Source organism: Hoplias malabaricus, chromosome 9, assembly GCF_029633855.1.
Source record: "Hoplias malabaricus isolate fHopMal1 chromosome 9, fHopMal1.hap1, whole genome shotgun sequence".
Taxonomy (NCBI): domain Eukaryota; kingdom Metazoa; phylum Chordata; class Actinopteri; order Characiformes; family Erythrinidae; genus Hoplias; species Hoplias malabaricus.
Genome location: NC_089808.1, coordinates 12,420,803 through 12,445,538, shown reverse-complemented (window position 1 = coordinate 12,445,538; position 24,736 = coordinate 12,420,803). Strand labels below are relative to the sequence as shown.

Sequence of the window (24,736 nt, the reverse complement as noted above, 5' to 3'; positions counted from 1 at the left end):
CTTCCGCCCAATGAGTCCAGGTAGGCTCTGGACCCACCGCGACCCTGAATTGGATAAACGCTTACAGATAATGGATGGACACTAGAGCACTTTTAAAATTATTATTATTTACGAAACCTGTATGACCACATTCCTGATACATTTCATTTTAAAACACAGAAGTTGTTGTCTTTGCAACTTTTAGTAATCCCAACCAACACACCCTAAACACATAAACTTTATGGATGCTCTTCGGGGTCAGTGATGGGACTAGGATAGGTTAAAGGTTCATCTGGACTTTAAATGATTTTACACCTAATGAAGATGTGCTGGCTGGTGTAATATGCAACATTTAAGAAAATAATGGCAGTTATTTTTCAGTTCCCAGGGACTTTTATTCTAGAACATAAGAAGTGCGCTAGGTAGTGAGAAGGGAAGCACTTTTGATACAGCCCAAGGAATACAGTAAAAACCGTTTAGTTTTGTCAGTATTTGTGTCGATTTCACCAGTCAGGTTGCAGAGTTATCAGAAACGGATTTAAAACTAACTGGGCACATGAAAACAGTTAACTAGGCTCCATTCTGTATAATTGGAGAATATAGATGAACAAGCAAAGCTTGGTTAATTATTACAAAGAGAAACTTTAGGCTGGATACTGTGAGGTGGCGTTATAGTGTCCCGTGGTAAATTAAGTCTTTGTGTAGCGTCTTTGTGTCTACGTTATGAACTTTTATTAAAAGATATGTTTCCTGTGGAGATGCCGGGGATTGAACCCGGGGCCTCATACATGCAAAGCATGCGCTCTACCACTGAGCTACATCCCCTACACGGAGAAACTCCTGTGTACATCAATAGAATTTAGAAATTGGTTAAACTTTCAGTAGCTTCAGTTTGCTTAATTAATGTGAATTCAGAGAGGAATCTCCCAGTTTCTGAGTTGACGGGGAGACTGTGCTTCGAATTTTTTTTTGAGTGATTGGTGAGGATGAAGCTACACGAAAGTTAGATTCATTGGGCTTTTGAATCTGTTCACTCGATTCTTTCGAGGGAGTCGGTTCATGAGTCGGACTCGCTGTTCTTTATGGTGAAGGGTCACGAAGCGGCTGTCCGTCAGCTCCGAGAGGGATCCCGGTTACTGTGTGTAAACCCTGAACAGAGCGGGACTGTCCGCTCTCTGTGACGGCGATACACCTTGTGTGAGTGTGTGTGTGTGCGGTTTTGATCGGTAGCTGTGTGAAAGGTACGTGTTTCTCGTGTTGAATGTGAAGCTCCGGGGCGGTGTATGTGCGGTAACAACATGTCAGCGCCGCTGCCCGCGATAGTGCCCGCAGCTCGTAAAGCAACCGCCGCGGTGAGTCCGACTGTATCACTGTTTGTGTATATATATATATATGTGTGTGTACGTAAGAGAGAGAGAGAATGTTTCAGTTCATGGCCTAGTTGTGTACCTCCAGTTTACCTGTACCAGGTAGAGAATACAGGTGCTGGTCATAAAAATAGAATTTCATGAAAAAGTTGATTTATTTCTGTAATTACATTCAAAAAGTAAAACTTGTATATTATACTCATTCATTACACTCATACCGATATATTTCAGGTGCTTCTTTATTTTAATTTGATGATTGTAATGGACAACTAATAAAAAAAAACCAAATTCATTATCTCAGAAAATTAGAATATTGTGAAAAGGTTCAATATTGAAGACACCTGGTGCCACACTCTAATCAGCTAAGTAGCTTAAAACCCCTGCAAAGGCCTTTAAATGGTCTCTCAGTCTAGTTCTGTAGGCTACACAATCATGGGGAAGACTGCTGTCTTGACAGTTGTCCAAAAGATGACTATTGACACCTTACACAAGCAGAGCAAGACACAAAAGGTCATTGCTAAAGAGGCTGGCTGTTCACAGAGCTCTTTGTCCAAGCACATTCATAGAGAGGCGAAGGGAACGAAAAGATGTGGTAGAAAAAAGTGTACAAGCAATAGGGATAACCTCACCCTGGAGAGGATTATGAAACAAAAATTCATTCAAATATGTGGGGGAGATTGACAAAAACTGCACTGCAGCTGGAAACAGTGCTTCAAGAATCACAGATGTATGCAAGACACAGGTTTCAGCTGTTGTATTCCTTGTGTCAAGCCACTCTTGAACAAGAGACAGCGTCAGAAGCGTCTCACTTCCAAGAAGGACTGGACTGCTGCTGAGTGGTCCAAAGTTATTTTCTCTGATGAAAGTAAATTTTGCATTTTCTTTGGAAATCAAGGTCCCAGATTCTGGAGGAAGAGAGGAGAGGCGCAGAATCCACGTCGCTTGAGGTCCAGTGTAAAGTTTCCACAGTCAGTGATGGTTTGGGGTGCCATGTCATCTTCTGGTGTTGGTCCACTGTGTTTTCTGAGGTCCAAGGTCAACACGGCCATCTACCAGGAAGTTTTAGAGTGCTTCATGCTTCCTGTTGCTGACCAACTTTATGGAGATGCAGATTTCATTTTCCTACAGGACTTGGCACCTGCACACAGTGCCAAAGCTACCAGTACCTGGTTTAAGGAGCATGGTCTCCCTGTTCTTAATTGGCCTGCAAACTGGCCTGACCTTAACCTCATAGATATCTATGGGGTATTGTGAAGAGGAAGATGAAATACGCCAGACCCAACAATGCAGAGGAGCTGAAGGCCACTATCAGAGCAACCTGGACTCTCATAACACCTGAGCAGTGCCACAGACTGATCGACTCCATGCCACGCCACATTGCTGCAGTAATTCAGGCAAAAGGAGCCCCAACTAAGTACTGAGTGCTGTACATGCTCATACTTTTCATGATTATACTTTTCAGTTGGCCAGCATTTCTAAAAATCATTTTTTTGTATTGGTCTTAATTAATATTCAAATTTTCTGAGATACTGAATTTGGGGTTTTCATTAGTTGTCAGTTATAATCATCAAATTAAAAGAAATAAACACTTGAAATATATCAGTCTGTGTGTAATGAATGAGTATAATATACAAGTTTCAATTTTTGAATGTAATTACTGAAATATATCAACTTTTTCATGATATTCTAATTTTATGACCAGCACCTGTATTCAAATACTTAGGCTCAGGTGGTTTGTGTGTAACACTGTTCCTGACACCAGCAAAATGATCTAACCATGTAGAAATTCATAATGGCCAGAGAAGATATCATAATTGTGACATATGACTTAATATCTCATAATTATCACTGAGTCTTTATAATGTAACTCATGATAATGAGAACGTTTTTTTCATTATAATGACTTAAAATCTCATAATTATGACTTGCGATCATAAAGTAATGACTTACTGCCTCATTACTATCTCACAATTGACTTACTGTCTAATAACATCATCTGAGAGTTTATTCCCACTTTGCTGCATGAACCTTCTTCCGTTGCTTCTGGCAAGGCTTTATATTGGCTTTTGATGAATAGTACGTCCTAGTTATAAGCATTTGATGGATTCAGCTATGAGAACATTATGAGGAGATTTCAATAAGTTCCCTGTATATGTATGAAGAAAAATACATACTTTTTTCTTTTTTCTGTGTAGTCACTTTTAACCTCTAACCTTTTTTGATTTGATCTAGGAATTAGCTTTTCATTCTTAGATTTTTTAAATTGCCTATTCATTTCAGGTTCATGGTTGGTCCAAAATCTACCCAGAATCACACGCCAAACTCCTCACCGTCACCCAAAGCAGAGCTCAGCCCCACAACCCCAGGACTCTGGTGTTGTGTGACAGTGACACTAACTGTCACGCCACCATGCAACCCCAGTTAACTTTTAAGTTCCCTAAAAAATAAAACGCATGTTGTTGTCCAATGAAAAACATGTGATCTAAAATAACAACTTTACAGGAGAAGAAAAAACCTTAACTTGTAGTGGAAGTCAATGTAAAAAGATTATATTCCAAGTAATTCTGGAACATTTCTATTTGTCCATTCATCATGAAATGGTTACACAATGTGAAGGACAGCTGCTGGGTTCAGATGATGTGATGTGCAAAAAAAAAAAAAATTGGCATGTTTTTCATTGGACATTGACAATATTGTCTTTACTCGAAAAATTATAATTTATCACTTTTACCAGAAAATCACTGTCTACTGAGATCTTTCTTCAAATTTGGGAACAGGTAAAAATCACTCAGGGCTTACTTTGGGCTATTGGATGAAGGACTAATATCTTGAAATCCAAGATATTAAACATAATAGTTTTTTGTAGTAATTGTAATAATACCGATGATCGAAATGAGATAATGTTTTCTTTATATAACCTCAAAAGTATCACTTCATAGAACCACTATTAATTATTAAGAAAGTCATTAATGATTATCTGCAGGATTAGTGAATTATATCAATACAGAGAAGGTACTGAACAGCCCTGGTAGTGAGGTCAGGTACTGATGTTGAATGATTAGTTCTAGATCACAAACCACAAACACAACCACAACAACCCAAAACTGAAGCCTTTATAATCCTTTTAGTTCAATGATCAAAGCACTCAGATTTTCCAAGCTCTAGTGTAAAACCATTTCAGAAGAGTAGAGGGTTGCTCAAGCAAATTCCTTAATATCTTTAATGTTACAAGAAATGTTGGATGAGCTGGTGTCCACAGATTGTTGGCCAAATAATGAAGATTGCAGGTTTCCACTTGTTCAAATCAGATAAATAAATGAATTATGATTGATGATTAAGCCCTACACAGAGTAGAAAGCTGTACATTAATTCAAATGCTGTACACACTTTGAAACCATGGATACAATGTCATTCTGTAATTGTATGATGTCAGACACCAATGTTTTTCAAGCCTGGTCCTGCACAGATTGGTGTTTTGGATTCTCTAACACACCTGTTACACCTAATCATCTCATTAATTAACCCTGAGATGAAGAGGGTTCGTTAGAACAGAGAAAAACTAAACGCTAAGATTTTCCAGACACTCCAGGACCAGCTTGTACACAGATGTATAATACAACAGTAATTAGCCTGACTGACACATACGGCTAGAAGGTGAATCATCCTTATATTTCCATCACAATTTTCAAGTCATGAGAACTATAGTTTTTTATTATTAACCTATTTCAGTATTTATCAGACTACATCATAAACAGTGTTGTCTTAACTTGTTTTAAGACAACTAACTAATCTAAAACAAACAGGTCTTAACCTAAAGAAAATGGTCCTCTCTATAATCAGTTTTGTGCAATGTTGCTCCCAAAAACTCCCCAAACCTTTCAGCCACACTGACATGGCAGTGCTCTTCAATTCCAGGTGATCTTCCTCCATGGCCTTGGTGACACGGGGTAAGAACACGCTTCACTTAAGCTCTTTATTTTTAAGTGATTTAAGTTTTCACACCACCTTCCCTACTTGTACTTATCACCTGCTCTTGTTTCTACCAGGCATGGCTGGGCTGAAGCTATGGCTGGGATTAGGACCCCGCATGTGAAATACATTTGTCCACATGCGTATGTAAAATCATCTTATTATCACTCAATATACACTGTTCATATGATGTCCCCTTCCTCTCTGAAGTTTGAGTTAGTTTGTCCTACCAATATTTTTATTTTATTCAGTAATAACATATTAATTATACCAGTCAAGCTGTGATAAAAGCATTGCATTCATTAATCAAAGCATTTTTAAATAGTATTAAGGAATGATAATTTGAGGATACTTCTATTATAATGATGCTCATTTGTTTAGAAGAAGAAGAAACACATTTATTCATCACCTTAGGGAAATTACTTTTCTGCATTTGACCCATCCACGGTAATGAACACACTAGAGAACAATTCTGCACACATGCTAGGGGTAGTGAACACACACAACTGGAGCAGGGGGCTGCCAACCACCTTGGCGCCTGGTGAGCAGTTTGGTGGTTAGGTGCATAGAATCAGGCTATTTTAGCCTCATATGTTTACACATCCAAGGAATATTTCTTTGGATACACAGTAGCTCACAGTGAAACATGAACCTGTACATACTTAGTGGAAAGCAGGTAGATTTAAAGCATCTAGATCAGGGTAAATCAACACAATAAAATAACATAAAACGAAGAGTTAAATACAGAATGGTGTGTCAGTAACACAAAGAAGATTACGTGCTGTAAATGTACATGACTGAGATGGAGAGAAGCATTTCTGCTACTTGACATCTGTGATGTTACACTATTTCCACATTCTATTTCATTGTTTTACACATTTAAAAATAAAATATACAAATTAGAAGACGTTTATTTCAAACGTATGAGTGGAGATTCCATATAATTGTACATCAGTGCAGTGTACATGCTTGGTTTTGTTTTATCTTTCTGTCTCTTATTCACTGCTACAGCCCGATTATGCCAGTCAGCCTCAACATGAATATGGCAATGCCTTCCTGGTGAGTCTCACACCTATTTTTATATTATTCTTTCTCTACATTACCTCAAAGGCAGCTGTAATCTCATTAATTGTTGCCTCCAAATTGTGTCTTGACTCTCAGGTTTGACATCATTGGTTTGAGTCCTGATGCAGAGGAGGACGAGACGGGGATCAAAAAAGCTGCAGAGAGCAGTATGTACATTATAAATATTGAGTCAAATATTAAAAATGCTTTAATGCTTAAAAATCAGTTGAGTATCTAATAAATGTCTCAAATGGGTTTTTTACTGGTGAAGTTAAAGCACTGATTGATCAGGAGGTCAAGAATGGGATTCCATCTCATCGCATCATACTGGGTGGCTTTTCTCAGGTATGAAAAAAAGACACACAAAACTATATTTATGTGCCACTTCTGCAGAGGACAATTTATTACCATGGAAACTTTTAATGCACTTCTCCTGTCCTAAAACTAAAAGGAAACCTGCTGACTTGTAGAAACTGATTTTTAATATTAAAGGAGCCAATGAGAAGCTGTCAGTGAATAAAAAGGGAAGCACATTTATGGAAAGCTTCTGGTTCTTCAATCAATGTACTTGTAAATGGAAGTGCAAATCTTAATAATTTGTTCTTTTAGAGTTGGGACTGGTTTTCCAGAGGACTGTATTTGTGGTAATGTGTCAACAGCACAGTGGTGTAGGTTTTTTTTGTTTTACCATGGATGACAACCCTAAGGTTGTTATTCATTGATGGTAATACATTTATATTCAATATAATTACAATAACATTCATTCATTCATTCGTTTATTTATTTATTTTCAGGAGGTCCTCGGGTTACGTCAGTGCTGAGTTACGATGTTTCGTGGTTACGACACATCTCCCATTTACTGTATGAAGCCTTGTTTCGACTTTGCGTTGTAAACGTCGTAACGAGTACTTCGTGTTTGGTGTGCGCGGCAGAAGAATACACGGTTACGCGGCTCGGGACCGAGGAGGATAGGTGTTAGGATAGGATAAGTGCTTACGGCATGTTATTTACGTACAGTATGTACGTATGTTCCAACTTGCACCGAAAATCGGTTTACGACTCGACGTTTTAAATACGACCCTGTATTTAAAAATTATTTTAATATTTATAACGCTTTTCACTTTCATTTCTTGCTCAAGTTGAAAATAATCTCTGCTCTTAACACAGTGTTTTGTGATGATGAACAGACCAACTGAAATTCTCAAAAATCTTTTGAAAAATGTTTTCTTCCATTATCTTCCATTTTCTGGAGTTAAAAGGTTTGGTCCTGACAGCAGTGATCTAAATATAACAGATAGAAATCAGTTTGAAAAATGCTTTCTCACACTGTGGAAAATAGGCTTTTGGGATGTTCTGTGATGACTTGTATGCCTTTTGAGGCAGAACATAGGTGAAAGATTAATATGCTGTAGTTAAAGTTTTATTAACACATGCGGTACTGGGGGTACTTTTCATTATTAATAAGATTAACATATATTAGTATCTGTGTGTGTGTGTGTTTATTTTCAGGGTGGTGCACTTTCTCTTTATACAGCTTTAACTACTCATCAGAAACTTGCAGGTGTTGTCTCTCTGAGCTGCTGGCTTCCTCTAAGGAACTCATTGTCAAAGGTACATTGTTCTTGATTCTGTCTGTGTCTGTTTTCATACATTTTATAGAATGCCCTAATTGTAAATATACATTTAAGCTTTTAAAACTGAAAAGGCAAAAATGGTTTTGGTTACTATGGTTAACATTATGAGAGGGTTTTGTGTCTCATAATTATATATATAAGTTTATTATATATTATTAATTATAAACGTAATTATAAGTTTAGATTAAAGTGTAGTTTAAAGTTGTATATTATAATTTAAATTTAATTATATAAGTTTAGATTACAAGATTTACAAGTTCAAACAAATCAATCACCCTTGAATGGCCATATATTTTCTAGGCCGAATACTTTACATTTTTTCTTTTTCCTTTTCTTAGAAACAGTGTGCTGAGAGCTCTACATTCTTTCAGACCCACAGTACTGTGTTGTATTGGCCTTACCTTAAATCTTACCTCTTCCCCCCTCTCTCTCTCTCTCTCTCTCTTTCTCTCTCTCTCTCCAGTCAGTGATTGGCAGTAATAAGGACATAGCAGTATTACAGTGCCATGGGGAGGCAGATCCTTTGGTTCCATTGATCTTCGGTTGTCTTACGGTGGAGAAACTCAAGTCCATGCTGAATCCCAACAACATCACCTTCAAAACGTATCCCAGAATGCCTCACAGCGCCTGCCCGGAGGTTTGCTGCCTTTTCAGTCTTGCACTGTTGTTTTCAGCATTGGGATTTATTTGAAGGTTAAATATTATAGATTAAATAGCATTCCTGAAGTGGCATATGGGAGTTGTATGACTCAAACTTTTTGTTTTTGCACCCCCTACAGGAAATGATGGATATAAAACAATTCATAGAGGAACAGCTTCCACCGATCAACTAATCAGTAAAGCCTAATGGATCACATGTACTGATCGTTAATGGCAGACTACTACTTCTTCATCTGACTGAACTGAACACAGCCAAACACTCCCATACTCTGACTAAATAAAAGTATTATCAACATTTAATTATAATCCTAACTGGAACCATTCGGGACTGTATCCTGAGAGTCAGCCACGAACATGTTGCCATAGAATCTTTTACCATTAGACACAGTAACCTCTTGCTCAGGCTAAGGTTTGGTCATCACCCTTCAAAAACAGTTTCTCAGACTACTGTAGGGCTCATGAAACACAGTAGTCCAAACTGTAGGGCATTAGCAAATATTACAAAGCCATTTGAATATCAAACAGTGTTTGGTTGGGGATTAAGGGCTCCTAATGTCAAGTTGATATAATTAAAATAAATGAATAATGCATTGTGATGGCACTTTGGTCTTTGTGTAAGGAGGGTTTGAGATGTTTACATATGTATCTATATATCTGACTACATTTTTATGTTGTATGCATACCGGGAGGTTGTGACTTCAAGTCCCGCTCTGGGTGACTGTCTGTGAGGAGTTTGGTGTATTCTCCCTGTGTCTGCGTGGGTTTCTTCCGAGTGCTCGGGTTTCCACCCATGGTCCAAAAAAGTTGGCAGGTGGATTGGTGACTGAAAAGTGTCCATAGATGTGTGTGTGTGTGTGTGTGTGTGTGTGGGACTGGCACCCCCCCCAGGGTATGCTCCTACCTTGTGCTCAGTGATTCAGAGTAGCCCCGCCCCCGAACTGGACAAGCACTTACAGACAATGAATGACTGAAAGCATCCTAACAGCTATGTTTGTCATAACATACTTGCGAGTGTGTATATAAACACTGTCACTGGGGTGGTATCATCCACAGTACATCTTCAGTACCTTTAGTTCTGAAAAATAATAATATAGTTTTATGTTGCTGTTATATATATTCAATTCCATGAACCTCATTTTGACTTTAAACGCTTATCCTGAGAAGTTAATGAAAAAAACAAACTTTTTGAGTCCATTAGCACACAAACTGAAATATAACAATCCAGTTACTGTTTTGTCTTTAGAAATCATGGGAAGAAAACAAGACGTTCTGATTTTGTGCTGCATCTTGCCTAGATAGCAGGCATATCAAAACTGTCCCACTTCCTTCTCCAAGTCTCTCTGATCACAGTGCTTGATCCACAGTTATATGGGAGCGCAAAGATGAGATTAAACAGCAAAAACAAAGACAACGAAGTTGGAGAAATAAACATACCCATTAAATATGGATAAATCGAGTGAAGGAAAAAAAAGCAAACTTAGAGGAGAACATTGAGTACTCAGCTGTGTTATGTCCACTAAATGATGGCCACATTGACTAGCATCACTCTAACTGATGGTGTAAGGCCATGGAAGGTCATTCTGCGCAACTGTAGAGAGCAAGGCCAACGCTTTTGGACTCCCATGACTTGATGGCAGTGTCATTACCAGGGATCAAATATGGTGTGACCCCTTGTTGTTATGTAATCTGGTACACCTACCTTTCATTTATGTTCATTTGCCATTTCTGTCAGCATTTTACATGAGAAGCATGGCATGAATTTGGCTTATAAGTAACTCATTTTGTTCACTCACATATTTAGGGACTCAATGGATTGTTATTCAATGCTTTGCATCAAAGGCACTGTCTGTATTAAAAAGCAAATGGTTAATGTCTATGAATTTGTTTCTCTGACATGCATTTGAAAAGACAGCTTTTTAAAATGTACAAAAAAAAGTAGGACAATAGTTTATCTGATATTTGATGTAGCTTGTGCTTTCTCTGCAGTGTCATAATGTCATAATTCTCAGTCAGTGGCATAATGTAATAATAATGTGCAATTATTTTTCACTGTGAGGAGTTGGAGTTGGAGTATGTTCTCCCTGTGTCCGCGTGGGTTTCCTCCGTGTGCTCTGGTTTCCTCCCAAAGTCCAAAAAACACACGTTGGTAGGTGGATTGGCGACTCAAAAGTGTCCGTAGATGTGAGTGAATGTGTGTGTGTGTTGCCCTGTGAAGGACTGGCGCCCCCTCCAGGGTGTATTCCTGCCTTGCGCCCAATGATTCCAGGTAGGCTCTGGACCCACGCGACCCTGAACTGGATAAGGGTTACAGATAATTAATTCATTATCTGTAACTGCTTATCCAGGTTACAGATAATGAATGAATTAATTAATTATTTTTCATTGTTCAATGAAATGTGTTTCCCGCATATAACTTATCTGTGGCAGTGAACACACACACACACACATACACACACACTAGTGCACTAGGGGCTGTGAACACACACCCAGAGCGGCTGGCAGCCATCCCCGGCACCCAGGAAGCATTTGAGGGTTCAGTGCCTTGCTCAAGGGAATTTCAGCCATGGATGTTCCTGCCGGTCCTGGGGATAGAACCAGCAACCTTCCAGCTGGGTTCTCAGCTGCAGATAAACGGCAGAGAAGTGGGTGGAAACAGAGGCAGGATAATTCACATATTCATAGGTAAGTGAAGACTGGATGAAGGTGAAAATAATTTTACACTTATGGCATTTTTAAGGTATGGGGAGCTTTCGTCTTGGAAACAACTTCTATATACATTACTGTGACTAACAGGAATGAGAATGTAGGGATTTAATCATTTAATAAATTAATTAATTATATATTGCAGGTTATGAGTGTTCAGTTTTAAAAAATGGATGATGGATGAGCTGCATTATGATGAAACAGGCACCAGGAATCTGTGTGTATTTATAGTGGAAGTAAACTGGTGAGTCAAAAATTACGTTTTGTTTATTAATGAGCTTACAATTTTGAAAATAAAATTGTAGGCCCCTCCCTAAGCCTTGGGCCTACTATTGCACTATTGTGTGTAGACAGACTGAAGTTTGTAAACACGTACTAAACTCAGAATCATTGTGAAATAGTTGTGCTTTATTGATTCATCTCTCTTTATACAGTTTGTCCCGGTATACACACGTGAATTTATCAAATGCATTCTCTGAACTTCAAAAACATGCATGCAGTCAGAAATATGAGCTCACAAAAGTTGGTCCAAGGAGATATATTTAAGCTTTTGCTAAAATGTGTGTATGTATGTATGTATGTATGTATATGTATATACAAGTTTTATATAAATAAAACTTGTAACTTCATCTGTTGTATTACATTTGAAAGCACCTTGATGTATAGTGTAATAGTGTAATGTGTTTTTAAACTAGTATATTTAGCTAATCTAGATCCTCTATACTTACAGCAAGGCACGAGTATGCATCTGCCATTATCAGTGCCTTTTTGCACATCTAAGGCAGATAAATATTCAAATATATTTTCATATCTTTTGTAGAATTCTAAACTGAACCATAACACTACATTTTCCCTTTTCAGGCAACAACTAAATCATTCAGTGGGGTCCAAATGATATAAAAATACACAGGAATGACGTTACAGTACATAGGGTCACTGTAAAGTGAGGGCGTTCTGGGTTCAGTGTGTAAGGTAATGTAAGGTGTTGAAAGCTCTCTGATTAAGCAGCCTGTAGATGTTTGTAGAATCTTTTGTAAGGTTATGATTAAGGGACCTTGGGTGCATGTAATCATTAGACAGTTTATGTATTTACTTCAGTGTTATATTAATAAATCTCAGAGTCTACATGAGTCACATGGTAATCAAATTTTTATTCTAAATGAAATGCACCTTTATTGTTTTTATAAGTAACTTGCCACTGATCTCACCACAGCACATGCCCTGAAACAAATGCTTTGCTGCAGTCTTCTTATTAACATACAGGATATTTTGTGAAGGCTTATTTGGGACGTTATATGAAAAGAATGGGGTCATCTGCCACATTTCAAATCCTTTACATTTTTACAAAAGCATTTAGTGTTAGTTTCACATGGAAAAAATCTATACCCATTTCTTCTTCTGTAGAAGCGCAGATAAAGAAAATCTAATACATTTTTACTGGTCTTTTACTGGATTTTTAAAATCTGGTAATGGCTTTAATCTGCTCTAGTCCGTATTACTGGTGTGTATGTTAATGCACTCACTTCTAGTTTAGAGATACACTGATGATATTCATGTTCTTTTTAAAAGTGTGTGTGTGTGTGTTGTGAGTGAACTAAATAGGACTCGGGCAGTTGTAGGCTTTTTAAAACATTTGAAAGTATCAAAGATTTAATTGTGTGTGTGTGTGTGTGTGTGTGTGTTAGGACTCGTTGGGTGGTTGAGGTTCTTCCAAGCTCTTTAGAAGGTCTGTGTATAAGCTGGAGCTGATGTATCGTGGATAGGAGTCTCGCTGCATGAGTGTGTATATCTGCTGCTGTGCATCATCAAAAGTGTGTGAGGTCGGCTCCAGCATGTTCTTGTTGATCACTTCTCGCACACGAGAATCTAAGCTTACCTAGACACACAGCACACAGAAAAAGAGTCGAGTGAGCAACAAGGGTGCCCAAAATTTGCAAAAGCATTCAAATATATTATTTCACATTATTGCAAGGTTTCTACTTTTTTATGAAGGATTTAAATCAGAAGCTGGAAAATCTGTGTGAGGATTTGATATCAGTTGTGAGAACAGTAGTGAGGTCAGTTACTGATGTTGAGTGTTTCATTCTAAACCACAAATGCAACTCCAACTCATCCCAAAGGTAATGGATGTAGCTCCATAACTCGAGAGCAAACTGCTCCACTGCTCCACGCCCCAGTGTTGGGGGGTTTTATATCCATATAGCTGACACTTGTCTTCGAGCATGATGCCCTATGCTTGTGAACAGCTGCTTCTGAGCATCACATTTCATTTTTTTCTCTCTTTAGAGATTATAAAAACTGGGCATCTGTCTCCACAATGTGTACAAATGAAAACATCAACATTCATGGATTAGAGTGATGTCTAAAAGCTTATGCACATATAGGGTAGTACTTTCTGAGTGTGTGTGTGTGTGGACACACCTCTCTAGGTGACAGTATGGAGATATAGTCCTCGTATATTTGCTTAACAGTCTGTTCCACTGCAGTTCTGTTGGTTTCTTTCCTCAGCTCCTCGCAGGCCAGCCAGAACAGCAGGTTTTCCTCACTGAACTCCGTCTTCAGAAACTGCCTGAAACTCGCACGGCCATGAGGGCTTTTAATGAGTTGTTCAAACGTCTGTGACCAGGAACGTACGTCCTCAAGTGTGGGACCCCGCCTGTACAGATAAATACAGGAACCACTTTTTAGAGTATATCTCTGTACTATTTCCTACATACCATACCATTTGTACATACCATAAAATACAATGACATTAAATAATTGGTGTAAAGGTTTTAAATTATACACAGAACTGCACTTTTCAATTTGATATTTGTTTAATATTATCTAATATTCATAGTTTTCTTAGTATTTATAGGAACCAGGATTTACAATGTTTAAAGGTTCTCGTTGAAAATGCTGATGAGATCAAAATTTCTTTGTTTTTTTGGCTGCAGTAAAACTCAGAAACAGACTTGCATCATACACCAAATGACTTTTATTTTTGACTCCATTTTTTGAAGAATAATTTTTCACTAAAATGTGCAGAAAAAAATGGCATGGCACATTACTTTGTAACACTGTAATCAAAACAATATAATTTGTAATTTGAGCAGAGGTCTTGAAAGACCTGCAAAGTGTATGTGTATGTGGATTCTCAGAAGTAGATGGGAATGATGTGTTACTCACACTTCCTCTACCTCAGACTCGGTTTGTTTTTCTGAGGTCCTCTCTGGAATCCTCTCATTCTTTGAAGGACGCACAGTAAGACTACACACACACACACACACACACACAAACGCATATATTAAAATGCAACAACATGTTTTTATCAGCACCACAAACACACACATGTGTGAGACCTGAGCGTAAGCTGTATTCCTCTGTGTACACAAGACTGAACGTATGTATCACCGCTGGGACTGCAGGGCAAACGTCTTAAAACTTAATGAACACTCCCAGCACACCTGTGCGTAATCCAAGACCCTCCCTCCACACCCATACACACACACACACACACACACCCCACACACACAGGCATGCAAAATAACAAACCATGAACAGATATATAGTATATATGGCCAAAAGTAGTTTTACACATGGCTCAGTTGGAAGTTGGATGCCTTTCTAAAACCTGAGTAGCATTTTTGATGACTACTATTAAAATGTCCATTATTAATATTTTATATGTCATCTACCTTTGAGATTTATACACCATTTTCCCTGAGATGTATTTGCAACTAGTTAATACCATACATCACCATATTATGCATGATATATTTATATGCATGAATGCACTGAATTCTGAGTTACTGAATGTGTAAATACATACAGAAACACACTTCAATTTTACATTGGTAATGCAGTCCAGATATTTAAATCTTCAAACTGTCACTGTCCATAAAGAAAATCTCCACAATGGCAACTTTACAGAAGAAGGCAAATATGTTCTTAACCCTTAATGTACCTTAAAATAAAAAGAGTATATCTGATGATCCATCCACTGTGAAATTTGAAACAGTGTATAAAGCCACTGATGTGTTCACTTAAGGAGGAAAACTGAAGGATTTTTTTAGAGAGAGAGAGAAAGAGGTAAGATTTAAGGTAAGGCCAATCCTGTCCAATATTAAATGATTCTGGACTTAAGCTAGCTAACTAACTGAGAAATCCTGCTTTGTGTAATATGACACAATATAACTTCAATATTATTATCCCCATAAAATGAACTGTGGGAAAATTGCAGGCATCAAAGCACACTGTTTCAGTTGGTATGATTCCTGTGTGCTTGTGTATTTACTTTCTGTATAAACTGATCTAAATGCAGACTCTGAGAGCTGTCATTTTCAAAGAGCTTTCATGAGTTCTGTTCATTTTCTGCCTTTTGTAGACTGTAAATGTGTAGACTACAGAGTGTGTGGTCTGCTTTCCAGAGATACACAGGGCTGTGTGTGTGTGTGAGTGTAGTGGGTAGTAACTAAGTACAGTTTTGTGAGAGTTTTCCTGAGAGTTTTTTTATGAAAAGTAAAAATCTTTTTCTTCTATTGATTCTTCTATCGGTTACTTTTAAACAATTCATATTTAGTCACTAATTCCTTTCATGTCTTTAATTGCTTTTCTGTTTTTGTTGCTGTGCTTTGGAGCGTTGCCGATTTATTTTGAAATAAAAGGGTCTAAATAGAGAAGAGTACTCTTACACACTTCAGACTTGACAGATGCTGCAAGATAGATACTGAGTTTACTGAGTGGCTACTTTTGTAGTTGCACTCAAATAAGTTGGCTTGGCTGTGTTTATGGATGCACGTTTATGTGTGTGTGTATATATGTATGTTTTACCAGGAGCAGCTGCAGCAGCAGCACCAGCAGAAGCAGCAGGCGTTTGGAGGAGCACTGAGCCAGCCCAGAGTGTGTGTGTTCACGCTGTCCAGCATATGTGTATTTGGAGTTGTGATATGTGCGTGTCCAGCGTTATCCTGCGGCAGACGTTTCCCCATCTCCACCTGCTCTGACCCCATGAGCTGCAGCACAACAAAGCCTTTTATCAACCATTACATCAACAAGGTTTTTCATCATGTCATCAACTCAAACCTTCACTTTTCATTTTGTTTTTTTTTTTCACACCAGCTACTGTTTATACTGTGTGAACATTTCATAATGAAAGACCAACAGAAACAGCCCAAAACTGCAAGGAATAAAATGGCATTATAGTAACATTCGGTTTATCCACAGTAAGGGAAAATTTTTAATTAATTTCTCTGTAGCCATTCTTAGACAACGAATGTGATCCAATGGAAAGAAAGTGGAGACGTTTGCCGCGGTCTCCTGTTGATCAGAACCGAGGAAAAATCACCTGTGTGTCCGCACTGAGTTTTAGTGGAGATCTCAGTAATGTCTCACACTGGGCCCAGATTTGCTGAGGTTAAAAACACTAAGACAGAACTAAGACAGGATCACAACCATTTTTCATTCAACTCTAAGACCCTTCTCAGTTTTGATGCTTGAAAAATTTTAACATTTTAATGTTGGCCAGATTTTTTTTGCGTCTCTTTTGTGTTTGATGACTTTTCTCCTCTGTAAGTTTGAAATATCAGCATCCAGGTCTCCAGAGCTATCAAAGAGCCGTCTTTGAGGAATAACATTTTGGAAATTATTTATTCCTTCGCTTACAAAATTACAATTTTCAGCATTTAAAGCCATGACTTGCCAAAAATGTAAACTTAAATACAACTACCCCTTTACTAAATATGTAGCCAGTCAGCTAACATGTATAGTGTCTTAGTTTATTTCTTAGCTCTGCTGGAGCTACAAGACTAATGTGTTTTCTGATACTTTCTACCATACAGTTATCTAAATAAGGGACAAAAGTTATCATGAAACCTGACTTGTTTGCATGATTTTATTGTTTCTGTAGATGAGTGCATAACACACTGTCAAAAACCACATAAGCAAGTCAATTTGAGACCATTTAATGCTGTATCAGTAAGATTCCTCACAATCCTAACTCTACATTTACCTTCATTTGCACATTTTAATTAGCTTTATAGCTCCGGAGCAAAACTATAGACACAAATTTTAGATAGTAAACATGTCCTTGTTGGTATACTAAATTAGGTAACACCACGACTCTTCATGCAGCAATTTGGTGTTAGATTCCTGGCTCAGACAAGTGCACTAAGCTATATGACTGAGTCCCTGACAAGACTCTTAAGGCTAAATTCTCATAACGATGCATCTCTACTTCCTACATACTTATACTTCTACTGACTAAATGTTCGCTACATTAGCACCATAGCTCCAGTGCAACACTAAAAAGACAAAGTTATTTAGTACAGACAAGTCATTACCTCTTTGCATGAAAGTAACAGTGTAAGGTACACGGCCTCAGTTCACCTGCTCCGGTGGTCACACGGGTGCATGTACTACAGTTAGTCCAGCCATTCACTGAAAGCTGTAACATTCTTAATTAATTTAAGTTGATGTCCAGTGGGACTGGGGCAGACAGAGGGCTGCATGCCACAATACGCAAAAGGCATGCAGTCATGAGTCAAATCCACTGAGATCAATTACAACACAGCACCTGAGCACACACCACATCAACATCACACACACACACACACACACACACACACACACATCATGTTCTATTCATTACTATACTTTGATAATATGCCTCATTGCTGCTTAAAAGAAACACGTTGACTCTGTGTGCAAAAAAGGGCCATATCCAGCCTAGCAAAATCCAAGCCAAATTCACTGAATTGGAAAAGCACGCCATGATGCATAGCAGCACATCTCCAACAGACAACGGCCCTCGGTTCAAGGCTCTGCATGAAGCTGGAGCTCTGTATATTCCACACCAGCAGTGTTTACCGACCCGACATTCTAATTTAGCTGCGGTAATGTTAATTCTGTCCTCGTTATTCGAGCACGAACGACCGAGTAGCTGGAATTATCCGTCCCTCCATCCCTCCATGAACACCAGCTCGCGCTCCTTCACTGAAAACACCGTATAGATCACCCGCGCTGGTCTCACACACTTACCGTCTCAGCATTGGCGCGCGGTGTGAATCGCTCCTGGCGTGCGCGGCTCACACGCCCATCATTCTCAATCCCATCCTCATCCTCAGCCTCATCACCATCATAACCTTCATCCTCCTCCTCCTCCTCCTCCGCCTCTGCGCGCTCTGCTCAAGTCCGCGGCACCCCTCCGCGCGCATGCGCAGCACCCACCGTCCCCTGAGAGTAACAAAAACAAGAGAAGCTCAGCAGCCCCATGTGCTTCCATATGTCCACAAGATGTAGTTACATAATGACAGTGCACACGGAGATAGGGACTGACTTAAATGCTTACGGTTTTATACCAAAGCCCTAAAAGGACGTCGCTTTGTATATCTTTTTTTTACTACATTCACAGGGATAACAATCAATTGTATTTGTTTTATGATGTTTTTTCGAGACAATTGAATAATTTGATAGCGATCCCATGGCGTGCAACAACAGAATCAACATTATAGTCCCTCCTTGTTAAAATCAAGTGCTTGAATTTGTTTGACCTATCAAAATAAACACTCAGTGCCATGACTGAACCTTTGTGCTCTGACTCTGCAGTGCTCCAAAAACAGACTTAGAGGGGCAAATTCAGAAAGCTAGACTTTCTGATGTCATAAACCTAAGGAACCAATCCAAATTGTGAATTAGGGCTTCAAGCTGCAGGGGAGTGGAGGAAAGGTGGGAGGGGTTAAGGACAGGGACTAACTGGATATTATTCATGTACTGCATATAGTTCATGTATTAGGGGACATTTTCTTAGAAATAACTTTTATATTTGTAAATGGAATAAGGGAGATGATGTTTTAAATGATGGCTAAATGGGGATATAAATGAATTATATAACTGTTTATTTTTGCATTTTTTGTTATCTCAGTTGTACATTTGTTTTTTCTATCATGAAATAAATATATCTAGATGTCAATAAAACATTAAAGAAAGAAAAAAACTGACACATTATCATGGCAAAACAGAGTAAAAAAATGTGGCCATTCCCTAAAAATAAACTTACTCAATCATTTTAGGAGGTGCTCCACAAGGGGGTACTATTGTGCTTTGCATCAATGACACAGTGTTTCCATCTTTTAAACAGTATTTTTGTTTTGAGCGTTTATTTTTTCTTTCTTAAATGTGTCAATTGTGTGTTAATGATATGTTTTTTTTTTGTAAGGCTCAAAAAGGATGTGAAATTAAAGGCCTTTAATTGAATTCAGTGTAATGATATCGCACTTGATTAGAAAGTCTGCTGTAATCCTTTATCCCGCCACTCACAGATATTCTCTCTCTCTCTCTCTCTCTCTCTCTCTCTCTCTCTCTCTCTCTCTCTCTCTCTCTCTCTAACAGAATGTGATTGGAAACTGTAGTGTAGAGGTGATGGACACTACAGAAACATGTTACACAAAGAAATTTTAGAGACCTCTGTAGTTCCTTCCAAGTTAAATGCACTTAGAGCAAAGCAATAAAACCAAAAGAGTCAGAATGGTAGAAGGTGGGAAAATATTAATATGTTCTAATAATTTTTAACCCTGAGATATGACAGTCTTAAACTTTAAATGAATAAAATATTAAAAGATCTTTGTATTATGTCCAAAATTTTAGTAAAAATCTGGATCTCCTCTAATATTTTTAATAAATGTGTTATTTTAATGTGCTTTTTATAAATCTGTCATAAAATTCGAATAAGAAGTTTTTAAATTGTAAGGAATGAGCAGTAGGAAAATGTCCTATATTCAATTATTATTTTAAAAAATGGTCTTTATATGATCACAGACATTATAAATGTACCTTAAAAAGGCCTCATGGACTCGTGTTTTAATGGATCCTTCCTGGAGGTCTCACCAATGATTACAGTGGCAGATAATAACACAGAGTTAAGATACTTTCCATAAATAAGCCTTAGTAAGGTCAGAACAGTAAAATTGGAAATAAGCAGTAGCTGCAGCATTTAACGGGGAAACAAACATCTGAAAAAAAATTGTTTTTTATTCTATTAAAAGGTTGAAGCATTCCTGCTAATTTAAAATATAAAATTAAATTTTATAGAAACAGTTACAGGAAAAGTTTTTATTTTTTTATTTCCTGTTTATAAACAGGCCCATCAAATGTATTATTTATGGTTTCAATGGTGACTTTAGGATAAATATTTGTGATGTTTTTGATGACAATTGCTTTTTAAATCGCTATAAATTGGGGTCCAGGTTTGTTTTATAACCAAGAAGACCAAGGATTTTAGTGTTTATTCTGTGTGCTGGATTCATTTAGGTTTTTGTCATGTATCCAGCACAGTCTTGGCTCTAAATTTAAATTGTTATATTTCAGATTCTGATTTAAATTATTTGATATTATAGGCTGTAATGAAAACTACAGCATTTTCAGTCTTAAAATTGCACACTTTTACATTGTAATTTTGATACTTTTTTCAAGCCTTAGATGTATTTAAGAGGCATTCCTTGACCCAGAGCTTACTTATTTTGACTTCCTTTACATCTGCTAAACTGTATACCATCTGTTTAATTAAAGAAGCATAAATATGAAACCTACATGGAGTGTACATAGCAGAAATGCCAAATACTGTATTAATATCCAGGAGGCTTAGCTAATATGAGTCAGCCTTCTTTTTGATATTTGATAAGGACCCATATATTTGAAGAAAAATCTGAATTCTTAGAAGAGTGAGAGATGGAAATCTAATTTTAATGCTGTTAAGAGATGGTGAGGGTAACTTACTTTTAATGTGGTTGACATTTGGCATTGGGATTAGGAAGTTCATTTATTCATTCATTCATTGTCTGTAACCCTTATCCACTTCAGGGTCGCGGTGGGTCCAGAACCTACCCGGAATCATTGGGCGCAAGGTGGGAATACATCCTGGAGGGGGCGCCAGTCCTTCATAACATTTGGGAACATCATGATCTTAATTTGACTTAATTGACCCGGATTTATCATTTGATCAACACATAGGTAGTATCACTAGGACAGCTTTTTTACATCTTCGCAATATTGCTAAGATTAGAAATGCCTTATCCCTCCAGGACGCAGAAACATTAGTACATGCCTTTATTACTTCAAGGCTTGACTACTGTAACGCACTACTGTCAGGATGCACCAGCAGCAATTTAAGAAAACTTCAACTAGTTCAAAATGCTGCAGCTAGGGTCCTCACTAAAACTAGAAAATTTGAACATATCAGCCCAGTTTTATCATCACTTCATTGGCTGCCTGTTAAATTCCGCATTGACTACAAAATTTTGTTATTAACATATAAAGCTCTACATGGGCTTGCTCCTGAATATCTTCAAGATACAATTTCCTATTATGAGCCTCCACGTTCACTCAGATCACAGAATACTGGATTTTTAAATGTTCCCAGAATTCAGAAGGCCTCAGCTGGAGGAAGAGCCTTTTCTTATAAAGCCCCCCAACTCTGGAATGATCTTCCAAAAAATGTTCGGGACTCAGACACAGTCGCAATCTTCAAATGTAGGCTAAAAACTCATTTGTTTAGTTTATCTTTTGGTAGCTAATGCTCCCCCATAGATAAAGGCGGCAGATCCGGGGGGTCCATGGACACAGGGAATTATAGTATACTGAGACGCTGGTGCTGTCGTCCCGCCGCTTCTCGCGATCACTCAGGTTTGTTGACGGTGGAGCGGAGGGATGCCAGTGTTTCAGGATGCTCCCGTGTCTGTGTGTCCTTCTGGTTCTCTCCTTTTAGTTAATGCTGTCATAGTCAGATCTGCCGGAGTCATTAGCCACACTCTGGAAATTTTCATATTTTCTACTTTACAAACACAAAACAGTTCAAAACTAATTCCATCCCTTTACATCTTTCCGAGTAAACGACTGCCCACCTGTCTGTCTGGACACTGATGGATGACTGTCGAGATCCTCCTCCACGCTTCAGACCAGCTGCCCACGCTCCAGCAACCACCAAGTGCCTTGAAGCTGTCCCTACACTGAAGTTCTCATGGACTACTAACTATCATCACCAGTAGATTGACCAGAGGAGGATGGGTCACCCCTTGTGAGCCTTGGTTCCTCCCAAGGTTTCTTCCTCAGCTGGGGGAGTTTTTCCTTGCCACTGTCGCCCCTGGCTTGCTCACTTGAGGGTTTTACATTTGTCTTTACATTTCATGTCAAATCTTGTCTTACTGGAATTCTGTGAAGCTGCTTTGTGACAACATCAGTTGTAAAAAGCGCTATATAAATAAATTTGATTTGATTTGATTTGATTTAATTTAAAAAAAATAATAATAAAAAAAAAACAACTGCACACATCACTGCGCAAACACCTGGATCCATTTGCATGGAGAGGGTACACTCTAAAAATGATGGCTTCTTTCTTCTACCAAATTCCTGTTTTGAGTTGAGTTTAGTTTAGATTTTTTTTACCCAGGGTTTGAAGTACCACAACTCAAGCTCATAGGAGTTTGAATTTCTAATGGCTGAATGCAATGAATAAAAGAGAGTAAAAAAACAGATAATTTATCTTTTTAGTTATTTTCCCCATTGCCAGGTAGTGTTTATTAGCAGCTTACTCATTGTTGTTATTTGTAAAGTAAAAAATGTTTCATAATGGCAGTTGTTCCATATTAATACTATTAATGTTTTTCAAAATTGCTGATAAAATGCTGTGTTAATAGGTCTGAGTGTCACATTGGGGGGCATTTTATCAAATGTTTGGAGGAATCATGGATATGAAATGAATCACCTTTTGTTTATCATATGAAATGACATATGTATAGTTTTCCACTTTCTAGAAAACAAGATTGTGCACACAGTGATGACTTGGTAACATTTCATGAAATTTAAACAACTGTGCTTAAAAGAGTGATGGCAACACTAGAGGGCAGTAGCATGTTTCTGTACAGACCATTAGCGGTGTCCCCCAGCTCTTTTCCTGTTAAACAGGCCTGATTAATAATCTGGTTATAAGAAATACCCCACAAATTCACTCACTCATTCTTCACAATATTCTTAACGGAATGTGAAGTCCGACAATACTAGATTGGTCAAATGGATTTGTCTTTAAACTTATTTAAAATACATCAGGGTCTGAGGTGAATTGAGAAAATGGGATCCCAAATTCTTTTTTCCCTAAGTAACAAGATATCATAAACTCCAAGGGAGAAGCTTTGCAAGGTTTTATTGTATGTTTGCTTATTTGTATTCATTGTTGTATTATGTTGTGTTTTTATAAGCAAATCATGTACATTGTGCAGATAAACAGCTTTACATTTTTCAAAAAATTACCTACATTTACTGAGCGTGAAAGAACATTAATAACAAACGATAAGACACAGGTTTTATAAAAACTGGTACTACTACTAGTACATACAATTGTGGTCCATCAAGCAGTTCCAGCTGACACTCTGGATGAAACCTCATCCAGTAAATAGCCTCATCTCGTCCGGAGTTCTGGGTTTGGCTCCTATGGGGCCATGGGGAGATAAATGGAAGAACAGCGGGAGAGTAATGCCCTGCTCTCCTGCTTCTCACACTGAGATTTTCTTGCCTTTAGACTTTTTACCCTCACCATCACTGAAGCTTAAACTCTGGCCCAAGCTTAGTGAAATGTTAGATAAACAAAAAAGGAACAAGGCAATATAGCCAAAAGAGTTTGAACGTCTCATCCAAAATGTATTTTGAAACCATCCATCATCTGTAACCCTTATCCATTTCAGGGTCACGGTGGGTCCAGAACCTACCTGCAATCATTGGACGCAAGGCAGGAATACACCCTGGAGGGGGCGCCAGTCCTTCACAGGGCAACACACACACTCACACATTCACTCACACCTACGGACACTTTTTTGAGTCGCCAATCCACCTACCAACATGTGTTTTTGGTCTGTGGGAAGAAACCGGAGCACCCGGAGTAAACCCACGCGGACACAGAGAGAACACACCAACTCCTCACAGACAGTCACCCAGAGTGGGAATCAAACCCACAACCTCTAGGTCCCTGGAGCTGTGTGACTGCGACCACTACCTGCTGCGCCACCGTGCCGCCCTGTATTGTGAAACGATGGGTGTTAATATGGAGTTTATTCCAGCCCCTTGTTGCAGTAAAAGACTATTAGTTTGAGAAGACTTTGTTTAGGAGATTGAAACATTTGTTTTAAGTATTTGTCATGGTATTTGGCCATGATTAGTGAGGTCAGGCACTGATGTTGATTGGTTAGTTCTGGAAAACAAACACCTCTAACTCATCCCAATGCTACAAATAGTGCTTCTTCACTCCAGAGAACTGGAGCGCTCCACAGTGACTAATACCCCTGCAGTCTACTCTTGGCATTAAACATATTGAGGGCATGCAGTGTAGATTATACAATT

General features: G+C 38.2%; 2 protein-coding genes and 1 non-coding gene across 5 annotated transcripts; 1 reads left to right on the top strand and 2 right to left on the bottom strand.

The window, feature by feature from the left end:
* Window positions 1-2: 2 nt before the first annotated feature.
* Window positions 3-10,502, top strand: lypla1 (lysophospholipase 1). 3 transcript variants are annotated; one of them, XM_066681702.1, is made up of 10 exons: window positions 786-1,331; window positions 3,627-4,123; window positions 5,262-5,293; window positions 5,393-5,458; window positions 6,327-6,374; window positions 6,477-6,547; window positions 6,652-6,725; window positions 7,890-7,991; window positions 8,478-8,651; window positions 8,794-10,502. In XM_066681702.1, the coding sequence occupies exons 4-10, from the start codon at window positions 5,412-5,414 to the stop codon at window positions 8,845-8,847; spliced, it is 570 nt and encodes a 189-aa protein (XP_066537799.1). In that variant the 5' UTR covers window positions 786-1,331; window positions 3,627-4,123; window positions 5,262-5,293; window positions 5,393-5,411; the 3' UTR covers window positions 8,848-10,502. The 3 variants fall into 3 exon arrangements, with proteins under 3 accessions (XP_066537800.1, XP_066537798.1, XP_066537799.1); XM_066681703.1 differs by lacking the exons at window positions 786-1,331; window positions 3,627-4,123 and adding an exon at window positions 3-20; XM_066681701.1 differs by lacking the exon at window positions 3,627-4,123 and having other exon boundaries at window positions 781-1,331; window positions 8,794-10,501.
* trnaa-ugc (transfer RNA alanine (anticodon UGC)) lies at window positions 733-804 on the bottom strand. The gene has a single exon. It is a non-coding gene; the product is annotated as a tRNA-Ala (tRNA).
* Window positions 10,503-11,811: 1,309 nt separating the features above from the next.
* On the bottom strand, window positions 11,812-18,516 carry LOC136707528 (regulator of G-protein signaling 20). Its single transcript, XM_066681656.1, has 5 exons — window positions 18,395-18,516; window positions 16,190-16,371; window positions 14,546-14,626; window positions 13,799-14,033; window positions 11,812-13,253 (listed from the first exon to the last, which is right to left on the bottom strand). The coding sequence occupies exons 2-5, from the start codon at window positions 16,366-16,368 to the stop codon at window positions 13,059-13,061; spliced, it is 690 nt and encodes a 229-aa protein (XP_066537753.1). The 5' UTR covers window positions 16,369-16,371; window positions 18,395-18,516; the 3' UTR covers window positions 11,812-13,058.
* Between the last annotated feature and the right edge of the window lie 6,220 nt (window positions 18,517-24,736).